This window comes from Odontomachus brunneus, unplaced genomic scaffold (assembly GCF_010583005.1).
Source record: "Odontomachus brunneus isolate Ranch 3 - 2012 unplaced genomic scaffold, Obru_v1 Obru_scaffold_033, whole genome shotgun sequence".
Lineage (NCBI taxonomy): Eukaryota > Metazoa > Arthropoda > Insecta > Hymenoptera > Formicidae > Odontomachus > Odontomachus brunneus.
In genome coordinates this window covers 1,963,339-1,991,079 of record NW_022639483.1, presented here as the reverse complement: position 1 = coordinate 1,991,079, position 27,741 = coordinate 1,963,339, and the positions used below count along the sequence as shown (strand labels likewise).

Sequence of the window (27,741 nt, the reverse complement as noted above, 5' to 3'; positions counted from 1 at the left end):
TATATATATATATATATATATATATATATATATATATATATATATATATATTTAAGTGTATATCTTTAAATTATATCTCAAGTTATTTAATTAACGCTCGATAATATATCAAAAATTTGTTTACAGGTATATTCAATCTAGACTTTAATTTCAGGAATTGTGCATTATGAAATAACTTTCTTAGGTCCGTTTTAATAGTCGTTATTTGAAACCTGTCTCAGATAAGACACTCAGATTTTTATTCAGAAGTAAATCCAAGTTCTCTTCAGTTGAATTATAATAAATATGACACTTATATCCGTAATCGCGATTCAACTGAAAAACTCCCATCTAACTCTAAATTAAAATCTGAGTATTTCAGTTGAAACGAGTTTCAAGTAATGACTATTAATACGGGCCTTCATGTCACACACAAACGTAGTCGCACATTTAACGTAAAATATAAAATTATTTTCAACATTAACACGCACAATGAGAACAACAATGTAAACTTGTCATCACTAATTTTAGATGTGGCTATATAAATCGGCAACTGCAGTTTTCTCTTGAAACTACATGGTTACTGAAATCTTACGTTCATGAATCCTTGCAGTGACAGATCCATAAATTTCCCCGCGGTGATCGTCAGCCGTCTTTGTGACCTCATTATCATCAGCAACAGCATGCGGCTGTCCTGCGGCTTAAGGACATACCAGAGAGACTCGTATGCCGCATCGCCGACCGTTTTGCTCTACAATATAAACGACAGACAGACAGACAGATGTATGGAAACAACAAAGTGTCGTCCTCGATACACGCGCAGTGCTTCGTTTTTACATGTAAGCATCAGACTTTTCTACCAGCAACAGAGCCTAGCGATTTTTCAACAACCCAATGCAAAAGTTAAAAGCACTTACACTGTGAAAACTAATGTGTTAAATTTAACACATTTTATGTGTACCAAATCATCCACTCTCATTTAGCACAAGTTGTAAATTAACACAAAACAAATGTTAAAAAGTAACATGGGTAATATAGAAAAAATTAACACAAGAATTTAACACTTGAATACCGTCAGGAATCACTGGTTATGTTAAATTGACATATTTAATATGTCAGACATAAATTATGTCAATTTAACACTTTCATTTCATCAAAACCATAGATTAATACTTTTCTCAAATGTTAAAGTAACGTTTTATTTTAGTTAATTTAACATTATACATATGTCAAGTTAACACAAACTGTGATTCCTGACGATATTCAAGTGTTAAATTCTTGTGTTAATTTTTTTTTTACATATGCGTGTTATTTTTTACCACATTTGTATTAAATTTACACATAAATGAGAGTGGCATGAAATGTTAAATTTAACACATAAATGAGAGTGACATGAAATGTTAAATTTAACATCAGTTTTTACAGTGTGGGATTAGTGACGAACTCGCCTACTCACTTTGTTACTCAAATATTCACCGGCGAAACAAAAAATGAACGACTCCATGGTCATGGCGATGTAGAAGAAAAAGGTCTTTATTAACATCCTGATGCCGTCATCAGTACCTAATGTCTGCGGATCAAACAGGTCAAAAAAAAATATCGAGGGAATCATTGATGCGCGCTCGACGAGGTATTAAAGATAGAAACGCACACTCTAAACGGCAGAATAAACGATGTCCACGAGTGCAATTAGAAGTTTATATCATTATTTGTTTTCAGCCAAATGCATCGAAACTCGCAGATTTCGAGTGCGCAGGCATGAACCGCCAAACGTGATGTTTAAATGTGCAGGCAATAACTTTTATATGAAACATCGCGACCAGTGCAATCAAAATGTTGGCGTATATTCAGCACTTACAGAACAAAGTTGCAAATGTGGTCGAGTACTCACGCATATCACGAGGAATCCGATGCAACACATGATCACTATACTCGATAAGAATTGCATTAGCGCGATTAGGCTAAAGAGGTTCTCGATGCTGTCCGAGAAATCAATGATTTTATAGTGCTTGATAATTAAGGACTTCGCGGTGCCAGTAGGTAAGCCATACTCGCCATCCTTGGGATAGATCTTGTTCAATTGCTGAAGTATGATATCTATCTGTCCACCAATGTGCAGCATCTACGTGTTATGATAATTGGTTATACACGTTATCGAACTGACGGAAGGAAAGGATGAAAACGAGAGATACAAACGTTATGTTAGAAATAATAAATTTTTCTTCATGCTATTAAACCTTCCAGCAAGAATATGAAAAGGTAAATATATAAGTGAAAATTTTATTATAAGAAATTAAATCTCTACACAGATTGTACAGATTGTATATCTCAAAGAAATACAAAATGTGACACTTTTGTGTTTATTAATTTTTGTTCAGAATTTCTTTCGTCACTTCGAGAATGGCATATAGAATATGCAGTAATAATACGCCGATTGAATTTCCATTAAATGGATCTCTGTACAACGGAGTGAATAATACGTTCGTTACGAGAGAGTTTCCGGCAGCATCGCAACAAACGGTAATTTAAAGAAAGGAGCGCCCACACAAAGGAAGAACAGATGGCTGAGCCAACTGTTTCAAACACTTCTAATTTTCTGTACTAACGTTTTTCAAGACTTATTGCTTCGGTAACTCAAGGACTTGCACGAAACGTTGGATCCAAACGGGGGCACGATTAACCAGTGACGGCAAAACACCAGGAGGAGTCCAAAGTAAAAAAAAAAGAAGCAAGAATATGGTCTTTGTGTCCTCATATCACGAGGCAGAACGGCATATGCGAAGCAACTGGGAGCCATAAGCCAAAGAGCGGCATTGAGAACCCCCTCCTGCGAGTCTCACCATAGCGGGGGATCACCCCGAGTGCAACGTTCCGTCGGCGCACGCAAGGATCGTGAATCGAAGGCGTATGGATGGGTGGTGGGAGTCGCGCAAAGGGCGCAAGCTTGACTGACTCGCGTGAGAGAAGGGATAAAGGTTCTCGAGGCGTAGATATCGATCGATATCTTCGATATTTGCGATCGAATCTACTACACTGAGAAAAAATTTCCGAACATTTATTTGTGGGATGTAAAGTTTACTTGTGTGAATAAACTTTATATCCCACAAAGAGAAGTTTTTAAGTATTTTCTTCTCTCATTTCTCAGGAATCTGTCAGCGTTTCACGCAACTGACACGTATATTAGTACCACAGACTTCTGCTCAATCTGTCTTTTTGGCAATCTGTCAATCAGTTTCACGTTTTAGACTGATTAACAATCTAATATATTATAAAATCCTGGATTGTTTGGTAAATTCGTAGCGATTTTGACGAAAAATTCAAAGCCAATACTTTTGTAGCTAGACATAACTGCAATTTATTCAATGATACATTAACTGTTTTTTTTTTTTTTCAATAGCAGAAGGTCATTGAAGAAAAAATAGAAGAAATAAAGTTATAAACCTAATTATAAAAGTACAGGCTTTAGATTTTTCGTAGAAATCTCTACGGAATTATCGAATCTAATGTATGTATAGTATATAATAAAGATGTATATGTGAAAGTCTGTGGTTATTATTACGAACATTATTACTAATATTTGTATTTGTATTGTATATATATGTACATATAATTGAAAATTATAATATTGTAAAATGTTATGGCCAAAGCCCGACACGCGACCACTTTGCGAAATGTCTGGTCAATTCTAGGTTTAGATAATTAAATTAACAAAGAAAGTTTATATTTTCTAACCAACTAAATTAATGAAGAAATATAAAGTTTCGTAATCACTTCGGGCTTTGACCAGACAATTCTAGAGCAATTTTAAATTAGAGCAGTTAGTAAATAATCAATTCTAAAGGTAGTTATAAAGGATCAACTCTAGAACTGTCTTTAACTCAATGGTTAAAGCTGGAAACATTTAACACTTTGACAGATTGATCATTTTGACAGATTGACCAGCCGAGTTCTAGCCTCCTCCATTTCTTCCACTTACCAATGTAACAATTAACGTATCGATTGTTCCTATAATCAAAGAGACCGCCATCAGATGAATGAACTGCACGAACATGACGATCTCATAAGTTGGCGATTCGCAAAAGACAAAGGGTAGCTCCATTTTTACGAGCAGCTCCCGACAAACATCGATATTCTTTCTGAAGTCAATGGACGCAGTGCTGTAAAGCAACACCGCCGTCGAGTAAATACCGATGATCAATTTAGAGCAACGATGCGACAGCGTCGCTTTGTCGATCATGACATGCATGCTGGAACACTCGCGCCAATCCTTGGACATTGCCGTCAGGATATCGATGAATACTCTGCAACGCAACACTTCGCGATGCGTCACAACACGGATGCCTTGTACATTTACGAAGTGCCAAATGCGTTCTTGCCAATTGACAGACGAGAAAAAAGTACAATTTTGACCAGTTGACTGCCAACATCTACCTTTCCTTTTTGTAATATCCAGAATAACATTTCTAATTTGCGAATAGAGAGTTTCCAACAGTACTTACATCACTTACATCACCATCGTAAGTTTATTCGAGCTTTGAGTTCGAAAATTTTTTAATATTATTAAGTGGCAGTAAACCTTACAATGTCTCTACCAGGGGATAACTTCAGGAGTGAAGAAGAAAACATAATATTGGAGACCATAATTATTCCACAAACATTTTCGATTGAAGGATTCAGACTGTTTAGACTCTAAAGGTTCCAGATATTAGAACTACTTTTATTGAGAGCATGAATATAATTACGAGAATTACGTCTAAAAAAACATAAAAAAACATAAAATAAAGAAATATATACTAATTATATGATTCATGAAGCAAAACAAAATACTATAAATAGGCTGCTAGTGGATTAAATGACAGGAAATTTTGGATGAAAAATAATCTCACTTGGCAGTCAACCTTTGAGAATCTGAAACTATCATGCACTCCGTACAAAAACTAGCGTCCATTAAAAGCGATAAGCAAAACTATAGAGAACACATACCGATTTTTGATCCATAGGACAATCAACTTGAAGAACAGAAGACTGTACGGCACGGTGGTGCTCAAACCGTCTATCAGATGTGGCAGATCGTCGGTGTTGAAGTGATAGAGAACGTATCGATATTGGAAGATCAGTGCTATTATCATTATTGATGTCCAGAGCAGCTTAAACAAGACAGAGGAATTCGGCCACACTCCGGTGAGTTGCAAGCCGATTTTGGCCTGTTGGCTGACGGTGCTGGTCGGTATCATCGCGCTAGATTGAGATTCCGCTTCCGTCACGTCGACGGACGAGCCGGATGCGGCTTTGTTCGCAACGCCGGACGTTTGCCGGAGGGTAAGCCTCAAAATATTAATATGGACGATCAGATGCGGGCCCCACCTTGACCGTCACCGACCAATCGCGAACATTATATTTTGTAGCATGCTTAGCAACGCTAGGAAAAAAGTTTGCGACGATCGAAGGATGATTGCAGACTTCGAGGGATCAACGAGAATAATACTTGATAACTTCCGGACGAACCGCTGATCGTGGTTATCGCGGGCAATTTACTTTAAAAATGCAAGAAACGAGGGAAAGCGCGGTCATGCGCTTGTGCGAGTGAAGATCGTCGGTGTGATCGTCGTCGAGAAGAGTTTTCCGAATAAAGAATAGTGGCGGATCTTCATGGAAGTTCAGTCAAAATGCATAAAGAAACGCAACAGACGACGATAATGTCGACAATAATGTATTGAATTATATGTAATTTTCAAAATACAACGTGCAGACATATACGAATGATGAAGTTCGAAGTGATCGATGATTAGAAGTTGTTCAAAGTAGCTTATGACGTATTACTACAAGCCGGTGTATTTGTGTGTACAGTGAAGTACAGCAGCATCTAATCGGACGAGAAAATGTTGAGTGTTCGTTATAATAAAACTATGTATCTGTGCAAAAGTAACCTGCGCCGTAAGGTAAATGCAGTTGCATATTTTTAAATTTTATCTCGTGAATTGCACGTCTCTAACCAAACAACATAAATGTCTTAGAGATATCCTGAAGATGTCTGAAACATATAAGATATTTTTCGGACGTCTCAAAATGTCTTTTAAACATTTATGCTGTATGGATACGTTTGCAAAATTTATGAAGAAGAAAGAAATGAATCGTGCGTGAAAGTGATACATGAGAATATACAGGATGTTACTCGTGCAATTATATCATTTTTATTTCGTCATATCGCGATGACTATAACTCGAATAAAAAAGTGGTAGAGGACTTTTCGACTCGGTTTGACCTGCAGAATTCACCAAATATTTCCCCTCTTAACTGTAACAACCTGTATATACAATACTCATATATGATTTATAATGATAATATACAAAGTACAATAACACTGTTCAATTCTTTTATCTCCGCTATTTCAAACAATATTCCATCTAAAAAACTCAAGGTAATCTTGAAATCTTCTACATACCTCTACTCGTAAAAAAGTCATTATTACTGTCTCTCCTTCAAAACTATATGAAATATATATATGAGATAACGGATATATTTAAAGTAGACACAATGCTATTGTCCCACCCTGTATATGTCTGCAAAATACACGTATACTTCGTAATTGATATTTCTTCATTGTTCAAGACATCGCGAGTAGCACCGATACGTAAGACGCAGAAGCTTTTAAAATCTGAAATATAATATTGCTGTGTACTAGAGAGAACATTTTATCTGAAAGACACACATATACACACACACACACACACACACACACAGTTTTTAACATCTTACGCCCGCAAAGACCTCCAAAGATAGATCGTTAAATTTCCCGATTGTTAAAGTCAATCGTTTCTGCGATCTCAACATTAGAATCAATAAAATTCGGCTTTTGCTGGGTTTTGCGTCATACCAAAGCACCTCATAAGCCGCATTCGCGATAGATTTACTCTGAAAAGAGAAAAGCTAGACAAAGAGTTATATCCTTCAAGGAAAAATTTTTAAAGGTTAGTTTAAAGTAGCTTATGACGTATCACTACAAGCTGACATATTTGTGTGTACAGTGAAGTACAGCAGCGTCCAATTGGACGAGAAAATATTGAGTGTTTGTTATAATAAAACTATATATCTGTGCAAAAGTAACCTGCGCCGTAAGGTAAATGCAGTTGCATATTTTTAAATTTTATCTCGTGAATTACACGTCTCTAACCAAACAACATAAATGTCTTAGAAGTATATCCATCGCGCGAAGCAAAATTTGGCCTCATTTACCGGCTTTCCTTTGGATTACTGATTCGTCGAAAAATTACATACCGTGTCGAAAATTTCACATAACAAAATAATTCTTTTGAGCGAAACTCAAATCATTAATTAAGTAACTAACATTTTTACGGCAAGCAACAATTCAAACCTTGTTACTGAGGTATTCTCCGGCAAAACAGAAAATGAACGCTTCCAGGGTGATAGCGATGTAAAAGAACAGAGACTTCAACAACACGATATATCCCTGATTACTTTCGAGTGACTGAAACGATGGAGATTACTGTTAGTAAGCGTGCACACTTACAGATACTCAAGCGGCACGGGCTGTCTACGAGAGACACTCACTGTCACGATCACGACTGCTATGCAACAGATGACAAGAGTATTCGTGAAGAACTGCATCAACGCGATGTAAGAGAACAAATTCTCGATATTGTCGGACAGCGCGATGAGATTTTGATGCTTGCGAATAAGCGTGCCTGCAGCTTCTCGGTACGAATTGTGTTCATACTTTTGTGAGAAAAGCTCGTACAAATCGTGACACACGATATCTATCTGGCCGCTTATGTGGAACATCTAAAAACAAGGCGTAAAGACGAATATTCGCCGATTTGATAATTTAGATTAATTTGATAGATTGGAAAATTTTCAGGATTGGAAAACACCAATAATTATCTCAGATATTATTGTCGACATTATTATTCTCCCACAGAAATAATTATTCGTAACTATCTTCTTGGATTGGCCCGAATATATTTTAGTTTTTCAGGGTCGAGACAAAACAATATCGCTAATCACAATGCGGTCTATTTAAATTAAGACATGGATTGACTTTCATGAAGAATTTTTCGACATGTTCGAGAAACAGAAAATCATCATTTATATTGCTAAACGAGATAACTGGACAAAGTAAATGAGAGGAACTCACCAGCGTTATGATCAGCGCATCAAGCATCCCGATTACTGAGGCGTTACTCAGCAGTTGAGCAAACTGAACGAACAGAATGATTTCACGGATAGGGGAGACATCGTAATCAAAGGGAAACTCCATCTTAAGAAAGAGCTGTTGCTCTTCGTTGTTGAGCTCGTCGGAATGGATGTGGTTGAATTCCATTATGACGGAGACGTAAACCACAGCGGCCATCGAGTACACACAGATGATCAGCAAGGAGAATCGGCGCGAAAGATGCGCCTTATTCGTCATGGCACGCACATTGAAAGCGACAGTACCGCAGTTGCGCCAATCTCGCGACATCGACGAGAAAATGTCGTCGACTAACCTGAAATTCGTCCTAACGTCTGTCGCGTCAACTGCTCGGCGTACACAGAGAGAACGATTTGGTTGAATCAAGTAAACACTTCTTTGGAATAGTCCAAACGAATTTTTTGATTGATCGAACAAAATTTTGTTTGACGCAACAAAAATATTTATTCGCGGCTTAGTTCCAAAGAAATATTTGTGTTGTGTCAATCAAATAATTTGCTTGGACTATTCCAAAGAAACATTTATTTGATTCAATAAATCGTTCTCTCTGTGCATGCACTAATAGATACGCACTTGACGAGGAACATTTTCAATTTGTGTCGAGATACACGAGAGAGTGGCTTACCTCTGATTCAGCCAGAGTATGATCAGCTTCACACAGAGCAAGCTGTAAGGCAGCGTGGTGCTCACGCTGTCCACCAGATTGAGAAAATCGTTAGCTCTAATACAGCCAAGGATATATCGGAACTGGAATGTCTGAGCGACACCCAAAGTGATCGTCCAAAAGACCCGATGTGGGACAACGTGCGGAGATCCCGGCCAAATTCCGATCGCGCGCAGCCCGAATTTAACGGAAGGGCTAACGGTGGTGGTTGTGAAGCTCATTTTGCGTTCGTCCCTTGATTAATAAGATCGTGCCTCCGGCTTAACCCGCTCGCGGGACAAGAAACCCTCGCTTTCTCTTGGTGTCGCCGTTAACCGTAACAGGCGAAAAGTCACCACATTGTTAGCAGTTCGATACGACGACAAAATCCCACCGGCTCGGCCGCCACGCAACCTCGAGTAATCCTCAAGGATTCTGTCGGGGTCGTCGTCCAACCCTCCGCTGGTCGTCGACCGGTCATCGAAATTATTCATTGCACACATGTGGCGTATTATAAAAGAGGAAACTACGACAACTATGATTTCAGGTTTGTCGGTGGAAAAGAGTAACGAGGTAATAAGTTTTGCGCTCTTCCTCGTCGAATGTTATCGCAAGGGGGCGATGCAGTGGGGATGTTATTTGCTTTAAAAATGCAAGCGGATGCAGAAGCGGTCGGGGTGAGTATCGTGGTGTGGCGCCACGAACGAAAACAAAATGGAGGAGGACTGCTCGAGAGAGGGACTCCGATGTACTCAGCACAACCGATGTGTAAAACATCACACAGTGTTCGCGAACGCGGTATCAAGAATGCGGATTTCCCTTTCGAATCTTGCGTCGTTCATGTAGTAAAGAATTTATCGCCGTGTAATAAATATCCTTTGGTACGTTTTTTGTGCTATTTGGAAAGAGAAATGCTGATTAGTGCGACCCATGAAGTGTCTTGTGTCATCGAACAAACGATTCTTGCGTAAGCAAATTAATGTTTTTTTATTCGTTTATGGACTAACCTATTTCTAACAAATGAAACCAGCACGAAAAATAAAGATGTATGTATATAGGAAAATATTACGTATATAATCTGCGTATCATAATCTGCGTATGATCTATTCAAAAACTAGTTTATAACTTTTTCTTACACTCTTAGTTGAGTTAGACTCAAGTCACGTTTCACACTTGTACGGAATCTCTGCGGCTTTAGTACATGACGCGTAACACCGACATATAAGACGCAGAGGCCTTCAGGATCTACGAGGGGAAAACGATATAAATTTCGTCAAGTTCATCTGCGTAAGAATGTTGATCTTAAGGGGATGCTGAAATTGAAAACTTTACCGACAGAATACCGACATCTTTCTGCAAAGTTTACATCGTATTAGTTGTATAGAATTACAAATGTTTTTATGTGATGAAAGTATGTGCAAAAATAAATAGAAGCATTACTCAATATATATATAACAAAAATGAAAAAAATATTTTAAGTGTAAAATCTCAAACTTTCAGCGTAATATTTATCTAATCCAAAAGTTCCACAGCTTGTACATACCGAAAGTGTGGATGCTCCAAATAGAAAAATTTTGAAGAATATTGCTGTATCTTTTCAAATTCAGAAGTTTAAGGATATCGGAAAGGTTTGCAGAAAGATTTTCTACACATGCGTGGTTAGGCTTTCCACTAAATATGAAACAAAGCAACACACATTTACTTGACTTCTGTATGTACAAGAAATAATAAGAGGATAGTGTTATATTAGTGTGACGATCGTCTCTGCGTCATCGATATTGTACGAGTTCGTTATCGACTTCAGCATCCCCGTAAAATTCGCGGTATTTAAATCCCAGTGCTCAATCATATCGTTATTTTCACGCAGGAAAAGGACGTCACAAATTTCTTACTTGTGTAAAACTCTCCAGAGACAATTCTACGAATTTTCCAGCTGTAATAGTTAACTGCTTCTGCGACCTCAGTATCAGCAGCATCAGGATTTTGCTTTCAGTAGGCTTCAACTCGTACCAGAGTGACGCGTATGCAAATTGACTTATATGCTTGCTCTAAAATAGCGATAACATTTTCTACGTTTATATTATTTTTTACGTTATTGTATTATTTTCTATGTAATATTATTGATCGTAATAGGTCTTTCCTAATATTATTAATCGTGGCAGATCTTTCTATATAATATTATTGATCATGACAGATCTTTCCACATAACATTATTAACCATGATAGATCTTCCTACGTCGTGCTATTAATCATTATAGGTATCTCTATGTGATGAATGTTGAATAATCGTGTGAGAATCGTGTATCAAATTTCACTGTTTGTTACCTCACCCCATTTATGTGAACGTGACTCGCGTTAAACAAGCCCCGGGATCAATCGATCCAGATCTCTTGGCTAAATAGGTAGTGCGAAAATAATTAATCTCTCTCCGTCGCTTTCTCACCTTCGAGGTCAGGTATTCGCCAGTGAAGCAAAGTATAAACGCTTCTACATTTACGACGATGTAATAAGGGGTGATCTTTACCAGCACGAGATTGGAATCGAGCGACTGCGATTTAGAATCAGTTCACTCGGACAAATTGCAAAATACTGTTCAAAAAGAGCGTAGGTATCGGATTTTACTCACGGTCATAATCAAGAATCCTAAAAAGCAAATAACAAGCGTGTTTGAGAAAAACTGCATTAGCGACATATAGCAGAACACATTCTCGACACTGTCAACGAATGCAATGATCCTTTGATGCTTGTTCACGAGAGTTCTCAACGCAGCTATGCGCGATTCATCCTCAGTTACCGAGATTTCCAACAATTCTTGACATATTATCTCGATTTGACCAGCAATGTGAAGGACCTAAAAGTGACGATCCAAAACTGTTTGGGGAACTGCGATTTATCAACAATCTGAAGCATATTTAGTGGGGCAAAGTAATTTTTCTATTTTCTTTTTGGCAACGTGAATACGACAAATCTCGTGAAAATGTCAACGTATCGATAACTACACGATCATCGTAGCTGTTGCAAAATTATCTAAATGCTAGTTACAATGCGAACATATAAAAAATATAATAATTGTATAAAAAGGAAAATAAAACAGTAACTCAAACTGAACTCTCTTTTTTGTTTCAGATGATTTTTATGTCGCAGCGACTTAAGGCTCTGCTATCTCGCCGCAGAAAGTCTGAATTGACAGTGGCGCCTAGCAGTGTCGAGAACACGAAATAACCGTGTCAACGTAGCTGATTGGCTGACACTAAGCTCACGCTAGGCCTCGCTTGACACCTCGGAAAATTACTTGCGTTTTATCGCGTTATTTTTCAGTTTATTCGTGAAGTGCGTATATTATCGTGATCCTCATAGTCGTAAAATATACAGCAAACTCAGTGATACTGGTGATATATTGTGAAAATCGAGAAATTAAATGTGTTTATATAGGCTGATATCTCAGCTGTCAAACCATCGTAACAACCGAAAAATGTAGCATTATTTCAGGAATTATTTTACAATGCTACGTGATATATCAGCCAGATATCAGTTTGCTGTTCTTTTTACAGGTTTCAGGATTAGGAAAATATTAGGTTCTTCAAGAAAAAGTAAAAAATAAAGCAATAAAACGCAAGGGATTTTCGGTATGTCATTTCTCGCTTCTGACGTCATCAAACCAATATGGCAGCCCCAGAAATAGCAGAGCCTTAATAAAGAAAGAAGTTCAACGCTCTCCACGGAGTCAACTTACTAATGACACAGTGAAAGCGCTCAACATTGCTGCCATGATCGCTAATGTGTATTGCAGAAGCACTTGCGTCGCCATGACAATTTCGTAAATCGGCGACGCGTTGTAATCGAACGGCAAATTCATTTTAACGGCTAATTGTCTTTGCCCGTCAGCTTGTAAAGAATCCATTCCCTTCATGTTAGCTATGCCTAATAAGATCATACACGTATACGCACCGATGATGCATTTCGAAAATCGATGAGACAAAATTGCTTTGTCTACCATCTGCGTCTTTGAACTAATAGATGAGAGCATATTCCAGTCTTCGGTCATTGTCATCAAAATATCAAAAACGATACTGGATAACATGATACGAGTTATTAAAATGGAAGATAACAGCTGATATTGGATAACATGATATGAGTTATTAAAATGGAAGATGAATAAATGGAAGACAAAAGCACTTGAATATGTATGCATCATATGTGTGCACACGGAGAAAAAGAATTTAGCAAAATCGCCGTTGCTACTGAATATTCGTAATGACATAAAAAAAATTAGTTAACATAACTAATTTTACAAATTATTCGTTATCAGAGCAGAAGTAGTTTTGTTGCCAGGATAGAAAAAATTTGTTGAGTGTATCTGTCCTAAGAATCATGTTAATTTGCTGTTGATGCAAAATAATATATCCTTAACAAATTTATTTGCTATCGAAGCAAAACTGCAACTGCTTATATAAATCCATCATGGTTCTTATAGCAAAATAATCTGTGGATTCAGCAAATTATATCCAACAAATAGTGATTAGTACTCTTAGCAAATCTTTTTGCTGTCCATATAATAACGAAAAGATTTTACTATATCAGCAGAAAATTTGCTGGGTCAGCAAATTATTTTTCTCAGAAAAGCACGTGCCACCTGTGTGTAATACATATTATATATATTTTAAAAAAACCGATTTATTCTTTTGCGATTTGTATGAGAAGGTTGGTATCTTACAGTTTTTGAGGTCTTTGAATCCGAATATAATATCAGAATCTCAAAATTCGAAATGGTAAATCAAATATGACGGATCAAAAATTGGAAAAATAATTGGATTTTTATAAAAATGATTGTACTAAAGTTTTCGAGGTCATTGAATAAAAATATGATATTTAAATCTCAAAATTCAAAATAATAGATCCAATATGATGGATCAAAAGTTGGAAAAATAATTGGATTTTTATAAGAATAATTGTACTAAGATTTTCGAAGTCGCTGAATATAAATGTAATATCTGAATTTCAAAATTCAAAATAACGGACCCAATACAGATAAAATTTTGAAAAAATAGTTGGATTATTATGGCGATTTCTACATAGGAAGTATACTTCCTATGTAGAAAGTAGCGTGCGGATGATTGTCGACGTATTTTTTCAAATTTTGATCCATTACATTGGACCCGCCAATGAATTTGAAATTCATTTTTGAATTTTGAAATTCTGACATCATATTTGGATTCAACGATCTTGAAAACCTTAATACTAAAATCGTAACAAAAATGTAAGAAACTTTTTTTCGCACACTAGTGGCACGGAAGTCTCAATTGTTTTCGTTCATATTATTTTCGCCACACAATCAAGGGGTTAATGAATCATCTATTTACGTTAACGTGTAGTAGTTTAGAGACACATCTCTCGACATGTGGAAGAATAAATTAGAGAAGTAGAGAACAAATGTTATGAAAATTTTTACATATTTTAAAGGGATTTATGAACTCCGATGAGAAACGTTCTTATTCTAGATAAAATTTAAAAAATATCTATAAAGTCATAATATGTTACCTATGTTACTTACATGTTATATTAATATGTTATCTATGATATTTATATGCACATAGTGTATTTTCTTATTGATCATTAATTAATTATACAGCGTTATTCTTTATTGAAAATTATATCAAAAAGTCCTTGACCATATTTTTCTGAGATGCTCGATAAAATGGTTATTATTAAATGAAATCTTGCCAATCAACGCTTTTTATGTCAGCGCATGTCCGTGAGTCATGCATCTACAGTGTACATAGCCTATAGTATACATAGGGAGGGCGGAATGCTACACTGATTGGCTACATTTTACTCAACAATTACTATTTTATCAAGCATCGCCAAAGAAAATAGTGCGCAACTTCCCGGCTTAATTTTTAATAAGGAATAATACCGCTAATTAATGAGCGCCAATTAAGAAAAACATCTAATATAACAATATTTATAAGATTACGAAGAGAATTTTAGAACGAAGAAAAATTATTATAGAATTTTGTAACTGAGGAATAGATTACAGTAATTGACTATTCTTTTATTTTATATGTGCTATTTACATTTTAAGAACTGCAAAAATACGCTAAAAATTTGCAAGTTTCTAGCTAAATCTACTATAAATAATTATAATAAGGCAAATGAGAATATATCGCGCAAACTATCATATATTCAATATATTATTATAACATAGTATTATAAACGTTTCGTTCTCAGTTTAGACCCTCTTCAGTACATAATAGCTGATATATATGATAGTTCAGTATATTATAGTTAATTACAGTAAAATAAAACGCAGAATCAAATGATTGTGCATTTTAAGCACTGTCTAAAATTGTTGATATTATTAGTGTGAAGAATATTATCACTAAATATTCTGATATACGATTGTTTGGTATCAGTCACAATCAGATTATTCAATTTTGTATTTTTTTTTATACTGTAATCGACTATTATGTTTATGTACTGAAGAAGGTCTAAACCGAGACCAAAGTGTTTATAATAATATGCTGAATATATAATATTTTGTGCTAAACCAACGGCGATATATTCTTACTTGTCATATTATAATTATTTATTAATTGAATATTAAGAAGTTTTGTCTTCTTATTGAAATCTACTGTGTTGCTTAAGAAGATAAGTTTTATTAATAGTTGTATTGACATATCTATTCTTGCGCTACCAGAAACATACTAGTAACATTGAAAAAAAATTTATATGAAAAAAAGCTATAATATTCTCTTCATAAAATAAAAGGTAAATCAATCAATTTTAATTAATATAACATTAAAGTACTCGAACTAAAATTATTGCTTCTGAACTAGCGTGCCGAGATGTTTCTAAATTATTCTGTACGGAATCTTTCAAGGTATGAAAGATGTAAGACATTTTTGCATGAAATCTCAAACCAATTGTTGCGTACACTGAGAGAAAAATTATCTTAAAATCAACAAATATTTTCTTGGTGGGTGCCATTAACATATTTACTTAAATCTACATTCTCTTTACTTAAATCAAATATTGTTTATTTAAATCAAGTAAACAATATTTGATTTAAGTAAAGAGAATGTAGATTTAAGTAAATATGTTAATGGCACCCACCAAGGAAATATTTGTTGATTTTAAGATAATTTTTCTCTCACCGTAGGATAATCGCAAATCGTGAAATCACACAGAGACGTTTACTTTTGTATATTCGTTGATATGATGTCAACTGACGATATAGCTGATTAAAACGATTCTTACCGTCTGTTTAGCCAAAGGACGTTCACTTTCAAAAACAGCAGTGTGTTCGACAAACACAGACTCAGGCAGTACAAAAGGTCCGGCAAGGTGTCGATGCCGATGTGTGTATAAATGTACCAGTACTGAAAGATCTGCGAGGCCATCATCACCGTGGCCCAAAAGGCAGGCAGCAAAATTTTGCACGAGCTATCCGGCCAGACACCAATCAGCCGCAGAGTGAATTCTATCCGGCTGTCGATAGTGCGTGTAGGTAGCATTCTCTCTCTGTGCTCTTTGCGCACCACTCGACGATTAATTCTGTTAAATCGCTGCAGTTGCAGGTTGCGGATTCGCGCGTGAAACCGCGGTAGCAGTTCGCAGTTTTATCACGTCCTTCGCCAAGAGGCAAGTCGGACCTTCCCTGATTAAGCACGACTGGCTATAAGTCACGTGTATTCCAGGCGCTGATGTCGGGGCGAATCTTACGGCTTAGCCAAGCGCCACGCCGTAAAAATTTTCCACAAGGGCTAGTTGACCTCCCAGAGGCAGCGGACAAAGCACCGCTTGCGCGGAACGACTACCGTCCGACTGTAATTACCGGCCAAAGGCCATTATACGCGGGGCGCACGTAAATGTGTAACGACCGCTTGGGCGATCACTTCGGGGAAAAAACTGTCGTAGGTAAAAGGCGGACTGACTGTGCGTGCGTCCGTTGAATTTTGTATTGTTCGCCGTACGAGATCAGCGGGAAAAACTTCTTTAAAAATGCAGGCCTGCAATCTGTTAGATCGCCCCGCGCGCATTCCCCCCAGCGACAATAGTGCAAAAATCAAAACACACCCGCGGATAATTTAGCATAATAGCGGATCGTTTCGATCTGTCGCGTCTGCGCGTCCTGCTCGTTCTCGAATGTATGTCATGTAGAAATGATGCCGGGATATTCGCGATATCCGTTGTTTTCGCACGCTCGTTTCGAATTAACATACTGCATGAAGTGTTGAATACGTTCGGGGGATCGGTTGAATAAAATCTGAATTTTATAACTCGCTATGCTGCGAGAGCGTGTATGTGTCTCTGAATACGTGCGTAAAAGCAATATCGCCGTCGAAGGAAACAACTCTTTCAAGATTATTCTCGCGGTTTCAATCTAAAACAGCTACAGTGAGAGTAAATAAATATCGTGGCACTCGCGCGTAAATTCTCGCTTGTGAGAGAAAATTTCTCTCTCTCTCTCTCTCTCTCTCTCTCTCTCTCTCTCTCTCTCTGTTTGTCTCTTTCTAATTCCTCTCTCCGTCGGTTTCCGCGGTGATATAATGTGACAATTTTACAACGCGCATGCGGCAATAGCGACAGCCGTTACGTCCGCTTCTAAAGTTACATCACGTAATAAATTTTATCCGTATCAGCGGCGGCGGATCTGCCACTTCTCGTGGCCAACGCAGATATAAGATCCGCGTATTTCACACGAATGTATATATCACCGTCGTTTTCGAGAGAAACGTATCGCGCAAAACAATCCTTCCCGAAGAGCGCGAGATAGTAGACGTCGCGTTTACTTCCGACTCGTGAATCTCCGCGGATCGCTAGAGAATAAGAGAACGGGGAGCTTACCAGGCGGCGCAAGTATGCCAGGAAGATCAAATATTATGAGAAATGCTTTCGGCAAAAGTCGACTTGATGGCGAGCTCGATAAAAAATCGTTCAATATTATTAAATTCACTCGAAGAGCACACTCGGATCCACCTAAGATAAATTACGCAGGTAGACCGGCTCGCTGCGCCGCGCGAAACGCGTTATAATCGTTCCTATAAATCATCCTCGCACATCGTAAGTTATCGCAAACTGTAGACGTTGTTCAATCATCCCGCGGACGGTCTCATAGGAAATCATGATACCGGCAGGTAGAAGGTGTTGCGAACAAATACGAAATAATGCGAACCGTAAAAATTTACGCGCGTTCTGGGACGCGAATTTCAGTAGGAAAGCGAGATTGGACGATATTGAGTCTTCAAAACGGATGTGGGAATGCGTTTCACTCTTCCAACCGAGTAAACATTTAGGAGGAAAGGGAGCAAAAGCTCGGATATGAGCTAAATTACTTGCAAAAGAGAGGACAGTAACGAAGAAAAATTGCATCTCAAAAGTACTTGGATTGTAAATATATAATATATAAGTATATTTCATATATTCTCCTCTTGTATAAAAATATAATATGCAAATCAAAATTTCCTTATATATTTTATACAAATTAATTTAAACCTAATAGCAGTCGTGTTTGTTTGATTTTTTTAGTTTGTGTATACAAATCTGGGCTTTTACAAATTATATAGAACAAAGTACATATGTATGTACTTATATTTGTATAAAAACCTTTTTCTCCTTTTTAAATGTTCCAAAAACATTTAATTTAAAAAATTTATCACACAAAAGGCGCACCGACGTTTTCAAGGTTTTCATCAATTTAATGTACCATGTGATTTCCCCCAATCCGTTCGACGATATGTATATACGGTTCAATAACTGTTATCCCCGGCAAAACAATAAATCTTGCAAACTGCCCTGATGGACAAAGAGTTATTTATATATAGTTTCAAAATTGACATGTATGCGCGAGAATGGATAGAAAAAAAGGAGACGGACCGTCTGTTTTTTTCTCTCGCATTGTCTCCCTCTTTTCCCCTCGAGCGAATATCGTATAATTGTATTAATCATCCGAACCAGAAATAACTTCTCCATTCATGTCGTGCGTTTAATAATTATATCACAATGGCGCGAATTTAATCCACAGTTTGTTGTGAGTTACAATTGAATGCGCCTGAAGCACGATTTGTACATTCGAAAACGTGACCACAATGCCGCAAAATATCTATGCTTCTATGAAAGAAAATATGTAAGATCTATATCGAATCGATGAGAGTATAATTGGAAATCGTCGAACAATTTGAAATCGACGAATCGCTGATCCATTTTACATGCCGTTGTAGGCAGGCCCGCCGCCACCCTCGGGCACGACCCAATTGATGTTCTGGCTCGGATCCTTGATGTCGCAAGTCTTACAATGGATGCAATTCTGCGCATTGATCTGTAACCTTTCGCCGTCGCCGCTTTCTAATGGCACGAATTCGTAAACACCTGAAAGCAAATTACACTCGTTTCGACGGTGGTGGCTTGCGCGCGAATCCTCTTACCCATACCCGAGCAAGACCACACAACTGAATTAGAGATAGGTGCAGAGCTGAATTATAGAAGTGGAAAAGCTGGGCCAGAAGCGTACAAAAACCAGAAACTACACACAAAATTCAACATATCAAGCAATGAGAGTCACGAGAGTCGTACGAGTGCGCGATAAAACGACTAATGGAGCTTTTGCTATTCTAGGAGAACGACCACGCTTAACTTATTCGTCTCATCCTATGAAAATGTTAATAATCTCGCAACACCCGCGAGGATTTATTCGGCACGATTTATCCGGCAGACGCATATATTCTCGGCGCCGCGAGGTATGGGATTTACGCCGCGAAGGTCAAACCGTGCCCTCCGCCAGACAGTCGATAACCTGGTCCCCACCATCTTCCAGACGGACCAGCTATCCTGTAGGAAAGCAACTCCCAGACGAACTCTCCTCGCCAATGCCCCGACGCCGGGTTCATGAAAGGAAGCGGGAAGAAAACGCAACGGACCCTGGAGACGGAAACGAGAGGAGCAAATGGGTAAAGAAAGAGCGTAAAAATCAAGAGTGGCTATTCGGGAAACAATGGTGAGAGGGCAGACATATAAATTCTTCTAATTCGAAAACATTTGTCCGCGTACACGAGCTTTCAGCCATAAACGTGACGGTGAATAATCGAGAAAATATGCAAAATTGGAAAAAAGCTTCGACATTTTTTGACGGTCTCTGACAAAAAAATAAATCCCTACTTTAGAGGGAAAAAAAAATCTGTAATCCCCAATATTAAACTGTCCAGATATAGACACATTGCATGTCCATGTATAAACAATAGAAAAACAAAAAAAATAGAATCTTATTTCTAGCGAAATCCTCTTATATATGGCCTCAAGAGAATTTTTCTAAAATCAAAAAGAAAATGTTCCAAGCACAATATATTTTACTTAGAGAAATTTCGTCTTTCATTTGCAATACGAATTTTGTTCTTAATAAAAATTTTTTCTAGTAGAGGACATTCTGCTTCACTGTTACTTTCAAAAGGAAAAAAGTTAGAATGATATCTAGCAAATTTCCGATTAACTTCATTCGCTTCATTAGAAGAGGAATATTCTTTCGGTTTATGCATAGAATATGGGATATATAAAACAACTCCTTGCAATTAGTTTTTTTTTAAGTATTGGAATATTTTCCTTTTGATTTTAAGAAAATCCCTTTCAGCCTATACATAAGAGGATTTCCATTAAGAATAAGATTATGTTTTTCTAAGTAAACAAGTTACATTTTACATAAGCACGCTATAATATCCCTAAAGGAAAAATAAATGTCAACTCTGCGTAAAAAATCTGCAATTAAATGTTAAACTACTGAAATATGGACAGGCTGTCGTGTCTATGTAAAAACAAGTTATTACATGAACACGCTAAAATCTTTTTTCGCGACAATAGCGGTCTTATCATTCCCGACTACATGCTTCTAATCCCACCCTTTAAATGCGCGAGCTATCCATTACGCGAGTTAACTCTGAACTTCTGATATTGCAGCAGAAACACCTTATTGACTTTCCATAAGATTATGTTATTAAACTTGGATATGCACAATTGCCTTATGATTACGCGCGACGCCGGAATTATACTTCCGCCGGGATAATGATTCGCGCTATTCGCGAGATTTGATAAAGGAGAAAATACCGACGTAAAATAGCGACGTAAAATTATCTAGATAAATGGGATGTAACGCTCGAAACTTTATCGGAAAGCAATGGCTAATTCGATTATCGTGATTTAGTTCGTCTGTATAACGAAGCATTATTTCTATAATAGAAATAATGCTTCGTACAATAGAATGGAGTACAATAATAGAATAGATTTTGAAAAATTTGTTCGATAATTAATTGTAGAAATATTCCAAACTGATGTGGAGTTATTTGGAATATGCTTCCTACATTGTTTCAGAACTAACAATGGAATACATGAAATAGCGAGAAAGGATAAACTGACGGGCGGAGGTTGTTGGCCGGAGCTGGCTACAGGGCGCTGTTCGATTTTGGGAGTTGAGCTTGGTCCGGGGTTGTCTAGCCATGCGGGGGTTGTCCGGGTGGCTCAGGTTCAAGGACACACCGGTCGATAAACCCCCGACAAGACTGGAAAAAGGGAGGAGACGCGACTAGGGGCGGAAGAGGAAAGAGCTAGATTGCCTGCAGACTGCGGAAATTTATCGCGTACGGGATTGATCACGTCGTAATAATATCCACAGGACGAGTAAATTTTTGAATAATTTCTTGCTTGCGTAAGCTGAATTTTTACGAAGAACAGCAAAACGTCGCGATCGATAAAAGCATCTGTAAAATGCGAGTGTTGAAAATCGGATTCGTTGCAGATACAACAGATTACGCGTACATATAGAAGTTGGAGTTAACTTCTGCTTAGTGAATATATAGCGGGCAATTTAATTACGGAGAAAAACGCAAGATAAATTGCCTCATAGTCGTTCGTTGGATATTCAAAAACAAGATAAATCAAGGACAGTAACGCGCGCGTTGGGCGTAAAATTAAACCGGCTGAATATCAAGCTCTGCAATGCGGTAAATGTGCTACTTATTCATTGTGAGTGTGCTGAATTTCTCTGTTTGCACTAATAGCTAAAACATTCTTAAGCAAATTAATTTTAGCATTAACGAGCGCTTCACGAAATAAATATCTATCTGTCTATCGTATTGAACGATTAAATTACAAAACTACATAGACAGAAGTAACTGTAAAAAGAGACATAAATTCGAATATTGATGAATTTATGTGATAAAATACAAATATTAGTTGATACGTGATATTTGTTAATATACGTTGATACGCAAGTAATGATTTTAAAATTTTCAAATAAGTTCTTTCAGATGACAATTTTTAATTCATCTTCATATCTCCTTCAAATAAAATCTCTTTCTTTGTGCTTTTAATTATGAAGGAAATTAAATGTATTCAGCATAATTAGACTCACTAGAAATAAATGTTAAAAAATAACCTAACCGAACATAATTATACAGTGATAAATATAAACGTGATAGATTTTCTCATATATATATTAATCGTCTTTCTTTGGAATATATCCTTTCAGATTTTTTTTAGACATCCACTTTTTAGATATCCATTCACCGATGTGAAAAAAACGTTATCATAATGAAGAAGCATAAAATAATTACAAAAAGGCTGATGATCTTAGCTTATTGGTCGCACAAAAAGCAAAGTTTGTTCAACATGAAATTAATGTAAAGTACTATAAACAACGTTAGCAATTTAGTATTTGCAATACCCTAACAAAACTGATTTGATCAAGATGGTGCTGATTGTAAGCAATTATGCATATAATCATGCATATAATTATGCGGAACTGACACGCAATCATTCAATGAACTGACTTACCAGCAGGGCAGAATCTTCCTTCCGGACCACCGAAGTGTGCTAGATTTTTCTTCACTGGAACGGTGTCGTCCTTCAAAGTTAAATGCGCTGGTTGATCAGCTTCGTGGTTGGTACCGGTGAGAGCTACCGACGACAGAAGATCGAAGGATACTTCGTTGTCTGGTTTAGGATACTCTATGGGCGTGGATTCAGCTGCGGATTTCAATTTCGTATAATCAGGACCTGCAACATAAGGTACGAATATTACAGATTATCGCGTTTATATTTTCGCAGGAAATAATCATTTCGAGTTTCATTAGAACCATTTCAATATTTACCTCCGTGTGAGAAGGTCCACGGCTCCCTTCCACCCACCAACATAGAGAAACCTGAATACATCATACCGCCATACAATCCAAGAGAGGAATGGAAACTCGGTCTTATATTTCTCACGGCTTTTAGTTCTTTGTAGATCCAACTGTTCTTTATTTTATCCGTGTATGTTTTCGGTTCCAAGCCCTTCGTCGACGAAGTATTACTTTCCGCGTCTATAATCGCTTCGATGACGCTTTCTCCAGCCAACATGCCGCTCTTCATGGCGTTGTGCGTCCCTTTAATCTTTGGCACATTTAGGAAACCTGCTGTGCATCCGACGAGACAACCGCCGGGAAATTGAAGTTTAGGGATGGACTGGAAACCGCCTTCTACTAAGGCTCTAGCACCGTAGGCTATCCTGAAATTAAAAATAGAACGAACATGAAGAACATGAAAGAGTATGTATTCGAAATACATCGTCAACGATGTCTATTAGAGGGGCACTGACCTTTTTCCTCCTTCAAACGTTGGTCTAATACTTGGATGTTGCTTAAATCTCTGAAACTCTTTGAACGGATGCAGATAGGGATTACTGTAATCCAAGCCTATCACGAAACCTACAGCGACTAGAGGAGTTTCTTCTTTCAAGTGATACAGGAACGATCCACCGTACGTATTCTTGTTAAGTGGCCAGCCGACTGTGTGCTCGACCGCTCCAGGTCTATGTTTGCCTGGCTCTATCTCCCAAACCTATCAAGACACACGTCTCACTTTATAATACATTCGTATTATGCACAATCTTGAACTACAACTCAGTGATAATTACCTCTTTTAACCCAATGCCATAGGACTGTGGCTCACAGTCCTTCCTGAGATTAAATTTCTTTGACACCTGTTTCGTCAAATGACCATGACAGCCTTCTGCAAATATGGTACATTTCGCGTGAAGCTCCATGCCTCTTTCGAACGTGTCTTTGGGCGAGCCGTCTTTAGCAATACCAACGTCGTTCGTGGCCACCCCTTTGACAGATCCGTCTTCATGATATAGAACTTCCGCCGCTGCATAGCCAGGATACATCTCAACGCCAGCAGCTTCAGCTTGCTCCCCGAGCCATGCCACAACGTGGCCTAATCTATGCAAAGATGTAGATTTTTAGTATCAACTTTTAATACTTTTAACTTTTAGTACTTTCAGTATCTAAGGTTCGTAATAGTTGTTACTTGAAACTTGTCCTACATGAAATTTTTAAATTTAAATCTAGCGTTAGATCTGAGTTTTTCAGTTGAATCACATAATGTATGTGACATATATTTGCAGTATTCAGAATTTAAATACTTAGAAACTGAGATTTTGAATTCAAAGTTAGAGAGATATGAGAGTTTTCATTTAAATTGCGATCACAGATATACATAAATGTCACATTTATCATAACCCAACTATAAAATTTGGATCTAACTTTAAATAAAAATTTGAGTATTTTACACACATGAGACAAGTTCCAGGTGATAAGTAAACCTAAGACTTTTAATATCAGAATACAGATACAGATTTGTTATTACTTATATATTTACAAGATTGTTCAGTATTGTCTTACCTTACTATATAATTTCCATGATTATACAATGGCATTCCTTTAAAAATAGGGATAGATATCCTCTTCTTTTCAGTGAGAAAAGCAAATTTATCTTCTGTTACAGGAGTAGTCAGCGGTGCACCCAATTCTTTCCAGTTTGGAAACAATTCATTTAAAGCTACTGGATCTAAACAAGCACCACTGAGGATATGTCCACCAATAGTGGATGCTTTCTCAACGAGAGTAACTCTGAGCTCTTTGCCATGCTTCTCTGCCAGTCTACGAGCCTGAATAGCTGCCGATAACCCAGCTGGACCACCACCAACAATGAGAATGTCGGTCTCGTCCACATACCTCTCCATATTTATTTCTAGTACATAAAAAAATATTTGTAATGTTATTTGTATTATGTCAATAAACAACAAAAACTGAGGAAATTTTACCTTTCCATCTTGTATCTGTTTCCCTAGGCACTACTGTGTAATGAGTCGTAATCTGAGGAAATTTGGCATCCGAGTAAGCTCTCTGGAAGACTCTTTGTAGCCTCTGTACTGCCAAATAACAGATTAAATTAGAATGTATAGTTATGTCAAAATATTATAAAGAACAGTTTTGTGTACTTTTACTTCCTAAAAGTACCAGCACACAATAAAATGTATTTTTGTTACATAATAAAAAGTTAAAGGGATGAAATATATGTGTGAAGTTATATTTATTATGCACGTGCAAATTTTTTAAGATTATTTAATATTTGTATTGCATTTTTAACTTATCGATATCTCGAACGTGAACTCTAACCTTGAAAAAAATCGCGGTTTTCACAATCTTTTATTCTCTCTTTCCTAAACCAATTACTTCTAAACTCTTTCCTAAACTAGTTATCTTTCTTTAATACATTTTTATTTATAATAAAAATAACTTTTATTGGCAGAGCTCAAATTTATTTCTTCTTCTCGCTTTATCTTTTTATATATTTAGCAATTAGAATGTGAAAATAAAATAACTCTAAAAATTTTAGAAGAAATGAAACGATATAAAAGAAAATGCAACTAAGGAGATATGTATATGGCGTGAGGGCAAAGTACAAATATATTTATACTGTACTGTACTATGTATATTTATACTATTTCATACTAATCACGTAATAAACACTCACGTTTAACGATCAATATTCACAAAACAGAAAGTTAACCAACTGCACTTAAATCGTTATCAAATAACAATATTTCTTCTACTTATTTAAATAACACACGGTTTCTATAACGGAGCGCGCAAATACACGATTCAAATCACATAATAAATAACGAAAAGGTATTTTGCACACAAAATTACACTATACATTATGCACGATCTGATTTAACGATATTACATAACATATGTTATTTGTTGGATTATTGATTGTTTCACTCGCGTATCTCTTGAAACCAATACTCTATATTATTCCGTTATCGGGAACAGAGTCAACTGCAATCCTAACCAAAACAAACGTAGTTACTGAGCTCCGGGATGTATATCGAGGTGATGTTACGCATGGCTGAGATCGCAATAAAACATTACATCGAACTTACTAACTCCAGACGCACTAAACACCGCAGAGGCCATGATCACACACAGCTGCCGATCGACGTTGATCAGCACCAATTATAAAAAAATATCCGCGGCTATCACACATTGAATTGTAACAAGTAGTGGCTTACCACTGCGAGTAGACTGGAAGCGACACTTAGCGCCATCTATGCTGCACTGGTCGAACTTAATAGTCGAGTTTAGAATGCGCGCTAATAGAACGGCAGTTCAGTTGAATCGTTTAGTTAGGAAGAATGGAGTGGAAGAATCGGTGCTCCACGTGCAAGCCGAGGATGCTGTCGATGAAGTCTGTGGAACATTTGCAGCAGTGAGTGTTGATATCCAACAATCTATTTATCTAACTATCTGATGATATAACTAGCTCGTCGAATCAGAGAATGTCGAGAATTCGAGAACGACATAATCGTGTTCAGCAACGAAATTTACAACGTCGTAAGTTTTGGTTCATAAGCTCACTTTAAGGAGCTTGCTTTAAGCACAAATTGACTAACCACAGTCGATTATTCCAAAAATAATTTTGGACCAAGGCTGTGAACCAAGGGCTTGACGCATATATTCAAACGCTAAGTACAATCTTTTTATACCAAGATAAGTTTTTTCATACGAGAGTCCTGAGTGATGTTATTTAGCTTGAGAATAAAAAAGGCATACTTGCCAAGTCTAGACATGCGAAACACGAATTTAATGCGTATAATAGTATGGAGTATATCTGTCTTCATCTTTCTTTCAAAATAAACACACATTTCAATCGTTAATTAGCTTACCATTCGACTGACGCAATTCGGGTCATCTTTCAAAATAAACACACATTTCAATCGTTAATTAGCTTACCATTCGACTGACGCAATTCGGGTTCTCGATCGGGAATTGTTTATCGAAAGGTATCATCTTTTTCATAATGTGATTTTGATGATTTTGAATCTTTGATGATTCTGAATCAGTCTCGTGACGAAACTGATGAGAGATGATCTAGCTTTGCGATAAGTTCGCCGCTAGCTCGCTTCGTGCCTACGTCGCGCGGTCCGTTCATCAGTGATAAAACAAGAACAGAGCGATTGGACGTTCATCAGTGGTAAAACAAGAACAGAGGATGTCCTTTTCTAACTTACTATATTGTAGAAAAATACACAGGCACGAACCAGGCGCATTTTATCGTTACCATTGCGAAAATACGCTTAACGAACGTAATAAAGACGCATTTTGTTAGATGGCGTCTCGAAAATGCGCCTAGCTCGATCATTAAAATCAAGCTGGTAGCCGCTCTCAGGCTTCTCTCTAGTTACAACCGACAAACTCTTATCGTTCCATGGTAAATTATGTTGCAGAGGAACATATCGGCCGCGAATAACGCTTGTATCGACATATATATACTTCAAATCAGCTTGCAACAGTCGGTATGCTGCAGCAGTCGATAAACTTGAAACAATTGATGTCGGTAAATTCATAAACGCGTCACGATAAGCTTTTTCATTTATTCACCAAGTGGTTTCTTGTAGAACGTAATTTAGTCTATTGATTGTCTTTTGAGTACGACTTTCTTATCAGCTTTGTCTCAGACAATATTACGATAAAGAATAAATATTATTTGTGATTTCGCGGCATTACTTATGGTCGAGATTACATCATTATGAAAACAAACA

At 37.1% G+C, this 27,741-nt stretch overlaps 5 protein-coding genes and 1 long non-coding RNA gene across 8 annotated transcripts in view; 2 read left to right on the top strand and 4 right to left on the bottom strand.

Moving 5' to 3' along the window:
- Positions 1 to 5,410, bottom strand: part of LOC116843497 (odorant receptor 22c-like) — a 6,855-nt gene extending 1,445 nt beyond the window's left edge. The window contains exons 1-5 of the mRNA XM_032813955.1: positions 4,963 to 5,410; positions 3,956 to 4,280; positions 1,871 to 2,101; positions 1,436 to 1,549; positions 575 to 730 (exon numbers count right to left, since the gene is read on the bottom strand). Coding sequence (XP_032669846.1) covers positions 575 to 730; positions 1,436 to 1,549; positions 1,871 to 2,101; positions 3,956 to 4,280; positions 4,963 to 5,213 — 1,077 coding nt within the window. The 5' untranslated portion in view covers positions 5,214 to 5,410. The remainder of the gene's footprint in view (positions 1 to 574; positions 731 to 1,435; positions 1,550 to 1,870; positions 2,102 to 3,955; positions 4,281 to 4,962) is intronic.
- On the top strand, positions 1,914 to 3,111 carry LOC116843491. Its single transcript, XM_032813948.1, has 4 exons — positions 1,914 to 2,019; positions 2,099 to 2,238; positions 2,358 to 2,499; positions 2,596 to 3,111. Exons 2-4 carry the CDS (start codon positions 2,231 to 2,233, stop codon positions 2,776 to 2,778), a joined length of 333 nt encoding a protein of 110 aa, XP_032669839.1. The 5' UTR covers positions 1,914 to 2,019; positions 2,099 to 2,230; the 3' UTR covers positions 2,779 to 3,111.
- A 1,031-nt stretch (positions 5,411 to 6,441) lies between the features above and the next one.
- LOC116843489 (odorant receptor 4-like) lies at positions 6,442 to 8,517 on the bottom strand. Its single transcript, XM_032813945.1, has 5 exons — positions 8,132 to 8,517; positions 7,549 to 7,779; positions 7,352 to 7,465; positions 6,736 to 6,891; positions 6,442 to 6,634 (listed from the first exon to the last, which is right to left on the bottom strand). The coding sequence occupies exons 1-5, from the start codon at positions 8,456 to 8,458 to the stop codon at positions 6,584 to 6,586; spliced, it is 879 nt and encodes a 292-aa protein (XP_032669836.1). The 5' UTR covers positions 8,459 to 8,517; the 3' UTR covers positions 6,442 to 6,583.
- Positions 8,518 to 9,863: 1,346 nt separating this feature from the next.
- LOC116843575 (odorant receptor 4-like) lies at positions 9,864 to 16,525 on the bottom strand. Its single transcript, XM_032814043.1, has 6 exons — positions 16,089 to 16,525; positions 12,565 to 12,901; positions 11,458 to 11,682; positions 11,275 to 11,379; positions 10,724 to 10,879; positions 9,864 to 10,076 (listed from the first exon to the last, which is right to left on the bottom strand). Exons 1-6 carry the CDS (start codon positions 16,343 to 16,345, stop codon positions 10,026 to 10,028), a joined length of 1,131 nt encoding a protein of 376 aa, XP_032669934.1. The 5' UTR covers positions 16,346 to 16,525; the 3' UTR covers positions 9,864 to 10,025.
- Positions 16,526 to 18,276: 1,751 nt separating this feature from the next.
- On the bottom strand, positions 18,277 to 26,250 carry LOC116843571 (electron transfer flavoprotein-ubiquinone oxidoreductase, mitochondrial). Of its 3 annotated transcripts, none has more exons than XM_032814038.1 (8): positions 25,992 to 26,061; positions 24,958 to 25,065; positions 24,536 to 24,884; positions 23,767 to 24,073; positions 23,449 to 23,690; positions 22,964 to 23,358; positions 22,647 to 22,868; positions 18,277 to 19,199 (listed from the first exon to the last, which is right to left on the bottom strand). In XM_032814038.1, exons 1-8 carry the CDS (start codon positions 26,044 to 26,046, stop codon positions 19,036 to 19,038), a joined length of 1,842 nt encoding a protein of 613 aa, XP_032669929.1. In that variant the 5' UTR covers positions 26,047 to 26,061; the 3' UTR covers positions 18,277 to 19,035. The 3 variants fall into 3 exon arrangements, with proteins under 3 accessions (XP_032669929.1, XP_032669930.1, XP_032669931.1); XM_032814039.1 differs by lacking the exon at positions 25,992 to 26,061 and adding an exon at positions 26,083 to 26,250 and having other exon boundaries at positions 18,278 to 19,199; XM_032814040.1 differs by lacking the exon at positions 25,992 to 26,061 and adding an exon at positions 25,671 to 25,899 and having other exon boundaries at positions 18,278 to 19,199.
- LOC116843576 lies at positions 19,464 to 21,821 on the top strand. The gene is made up of 3 exons (XR_004377897.1): positions 19,464 to 19,567; positions 19,645 to 19,824; positions 21,186 to 21,821. It is a non-coding gene; the product is annotated as an uncharacterized LOC116843576 (long non-coding RNA).
- Positions 26,251 to 27,741: the final 1,491 nt, after the last annotated feature.

What these genes read in the sequence shown, in the direction of transcription:
- LOC116843491 (XM_032813948.1), top strand. An exon ending in CGGCAGCATCGCAACAAACG is followed by an intron (nt 2,500 to 2,595) that starts GTAATTTAAAGA and finishes ACGTTTTTCAAG; the next exon opens with ACTTATTGCTTCGGTAACTC.
- LOC116843489 (XM_032813945.1), bottom strand. Translation starts at nt 8,458, where the DNA reads ATGTCGCGAGATTGGCGCAACTGCGGTACTGTCGCTTTCAATGTGCGT. An exon ending in TAGCAGTCGTGATCGTGACA is followed by an intron (nt 7,466 to 7,548) that starts GTGAGTGTCTCT and finishes CCATCGTTTCAG; the next exon opens with TCACTCGAAAGTAATCAGGG. An exon ending in GAGAATACCTCAGTAACAAG is followed by an intron (nt 6,892 to 7,351) that starts GTTTGAATTGTT and finishes TTCTCTTTTCAG; the next exon opens with AGTAAATCTATCGCGAATGC.
- LOC116843575 (XM_032814043.1), bottom strand. Translation starts at nt 16,345, where the DNA reads ATGCTACCTACACGCACTATCGACAGCCGGATAGAATTCACTCTGCGG. An exon ending in GTCCTTTGGCTAAACAGACG is followed by an intron (nt 12,902 to 16,088) that starts GTAAGAATCGTT and finishes CATGTTATCCAG; the next exon opens with TATCGTTTTTGATATTTTGA. An exon ending in TAGGATTCTTGATTATGACC is followed by an intron (nt 11,380 to 11,457) that starts GTGAGTAAAATC and finishes TCTAAATCGCAG; the next exon opens with TCGCTCGATTCCAATCTCGT.
- LOC116843571 (XM_032814038.1), bottom strand. Translation starts at nt 26,046, where the DNA reads ATGCGTAACATCACCTCGATATACATCCCGGAGCTCAGTAACTACGTT. An exon ending in CATGGAAATTATATAGTAAG is followed by an intron (nt 24,074 to 24,535) that starts GTAAGACAATAC and finishes ATCTTTGCATAG; the next exon opens with ATTAGGCCACGTTGTGGCAT. An exon ending in ATGGCATTGGGTTAAAAGAG is followed by an intron (nt 23,691 to 23,766) that starts GTAATTATCACT and finishes GTGTCTTGATAG; the next exon opens with GTTTGGGAGATAGAGCCAGG.